The sequence below is a fragment of the Monodelphis domestica genome, chromosome 4 (assembly GCF_027887165.1).
Source record: "Monodelphis domestica isolate mMonDom1 chromosome 4, mMonDom1.pri, whole genome shotgun sequence".
Lineage (NCBI taxonomy): Eukaryota > Metazoa > Chordata > Mammalia > Didelphimorphia > Didelphidae > Monodelphis > Monodelphis domestica.
In genome coordinates this window covers 443430349-443432929 of record NC_077230.1, presented here as the reverse complement: position 1 = coordinate 443432929, position 2581 = coordinate 443430349, and the positions used below count along the sequence as shown (strand labels likewise).

General features: G+C 67.6%; 1 protein-coding gene across 1 annotated transcript; it reads left to right on the top strand.

Moving 5' to 3' along the window:
- Nucleotides 1–76: 76 nt before the first annotated feature.
- KDELR1 (KDEL endoplasmic reticulum protein retention receptor 1) lies at nucleotides 77–2374 on the top strand. The gene is made up of 5 exons (XM_056796708.1): nucleotides 77–379; nucleotides 836–936; nucleotides 1041–1199; nucleotides 1377–1629; nucleotides 1735–2374. The coding sequence occupies exons 1-5, from the start codon at nucleotides 289–291 to the stop codon at nucleotides 1767–1769; spliced, it is 639 nt and encodes a 212-aa protein (XP_056652686.1). The 5' UTR covers nucleotides 77–288; the 3' UTR covers nucleotides 1770–2374.
- Nucleotides 2375–2581: the final 207 nt, after the last annotated feature.

Sequence of the window (2581 nt, the reverse complement as noted above, 5' to 3'; positions counted from 1 at the left end):
CAGAGCAGCAGAGCCGGGGGGCGGGGGAGAGAGGGGGGCCGGGGGAGGAGCGGTGGAGGAGGCCCCGCCCCGGGCCGCTGGCTCCTCCCGCGGGGCGGCACCTCCCTCGCTCCCGCCCCTCCGCTCGCTCCCCTCCCCCTCCCTCCTGCTCCCCGCCCCCCGCCCCCCGCCTTTCCTCCGCCGCCTCGTCCGCCAGCTCGCTCGGCCGAGCTCCCCCGCCGCCGGCGCCCCGGACCCGGACCCGGACGTGAGCGCCACCGCCCCGCCCCGGCGGCCCGGCCCGCGGCCATGAACCTCTTCCGATTCCTGGGGGACCTTTCCCACCTCCTGGCCATTATCTTGCTGCTCCTGAAGATCTGGAAGTCCCGCTCCTGTGCCGGTGAGGGGCGGGGGGAGGAGGGGGCGCGGTGGGGGCCCGGGCCGGGGGGAGTCGCGCCGCCCTGGGATCGGTTCTGAGAGGGGGCCGGGGAGAGGAGGGGGCCGGAGTCGGGACCGGGGCTGCTGACGTGGTCCCGTGGGGGAGGGGAGGGCAGGGAGCAGAGGGGGCCGCCCGCGCCCCAACTGCCCCACCCTCGACCTCTGGCGGACCCACAGCCGCTGGGGCCCGTCCGGTCCTGAGCCCAGCCTGGCCAGGCCTAGCCCGAGGAGCGAAGCCCCGGCCTCTCGTAGCTCGGGGTCCGCCCCCTGGCTGCAGGCTCTGGGAAAGGGCCGGCAGGCCGGGCCTGGAGGGCGGTCGTGAGGGTCTGGGGGTCGTGGGGACCGTGGGGGCGGGGCGGCCCCTCCCTTGTCTCCCCCCAGCCTCCGCTGACCCTCCCCCGCTGGCCTCATCCCCCAGGGATCTCTGGGAAGAGTCAGGTGCTGTTCGCCGTGGTCTTCACCGCTCGCTACCTGGATCTGTTCACCAACTACATCTCGCTCTACAACACGTCCATGAAGGTGCCCGCCTGGGGGCCTGGGCTGGGGGTGGGGGCCGGGGGAGCGGGAGCCTCTGGTCCCCGAGGCCTCCTGGGGCCTGAGAACCTTCTCTGGGTCCCCACCAGGTGGTCTACATCGCCTGCTCCTTCACCACCGTCTGGATGATCTATAGCAAGTTCAAGGCCACCTACGATGGCAACCACGACACGTTCCGCGTGGAGTTTCTGGTGGTCCCCACGGCCATCTTGGCCTTTCTGGTCAACCATGACTTCACACCCCTCGAGGTGAGCCTGCCCCCCGGGGAGCGGAGACCAGGCCCCTCCCCTCACAGAACTAGGGGTTCCAGGGCCATCTGCGCCCCCGCGCGGCCTTCTCGGCCTCTGGCTGGGCGGGCCCCCTTCTGAGCCCTTCCGGGGGGCTGCCCGCCCGTGACCCTGCTTTCTGGCCTCCCCGCTTCCCAGATCCTCTGGACCTTCTCCATTTACCTGGAGTCGGTGGCCATCCTGCCGCAGCTGTTCATGGTGAGCAAGACGGGGGAGGCCGAGACCATCACCAGCCACTACCTGTTTGCCCTGGGCGTCTACCGCACGCTCTATCTCTTCAACTGGATCTGGCGCTACCAGTTCGAGGGCTTTTTCGACCTCATTGCCATCGTGGCCGGCCTGGTACAGACGGTCCTCTACTGCGACTTCTTCTATCTCTACATCACCAAAGGTAGCGGCGCGCCCCGCCCCCCTGGGGGTCCGCGGTCCGGGGGTGTCTGGGCAGGGGCTGCTCTTTCCTCCCCTGTTGCTGACTCCTGCCCTCTCTGTCCCTCAGTCTTAAAGGGGAAGAAGCTGAGCCTGCCTGCATAGTGGCGGCTCCCCCTGGCATCTCCTCAGCAGAAGCGGCGGTGGCGAAAGGAGCGCGCGTGGCTGGAGTGGGGCAGGGGCCCCGCACCCTGCCCGGCCCAAGGGGTAACGTTTCAAAAGAATCAATGGACCCTTCCGCCCTCCCCCCTCCGGGCAGGGGGACCCCAGCCCCGGCGAGCTCCAGCTCTGGATCTTGTTTGCCTTTTCGAGAAACAAAGACGAGCAGTCTCTTTGGATTTGATTTGGGTTTAGATAACTCCCCTCCCCTTCCGCCATCTTGTCGGCCTCCGGACACCTGGGTTTTTCTACACTTCTGGGGGCTGGATGGGGGGCCCCCGGCCGAGTCCCCGCTCTTCCCTGCCGCCCGCCTCTTTCCCCTCCAGTACTTTGCCAAACACTCGGCCTCTTCCCTGGCCAACAGGACCCTCCTGCGACTTTTTTCTGGAGAACAGTTGGCTGGGGCGGCTCCTCCCCGCCGTCTTTTCTATCTTTTTTGTCCGTTTTTTGTCCAGGGCCATGGGGAGGGAGGGAAGGGGCCATGCCCCGTTTTTGTACAGAATTGATGGTCAACTCCTTGTTCACTTGAAATAAAGATGAAAATGAACTTCTCGCTGTCTCCGGGTCCTTGTGCCCCTCGTCCCCTCCGCGGTCTCTTCTGCTCCAACTCCCTGACTTACCAGAGAACGGCCTCGGCAAGGTAGCCCGGGACATGGGCCCGAGGCCTGGGAAAGAGCCCCGCCGGGGGTCCTTCCAGCTAAACATCCGTCCACCCACCAGCACGGAGTGGGAAAGTCTGCCCGCTCCTCCTCGGGCTG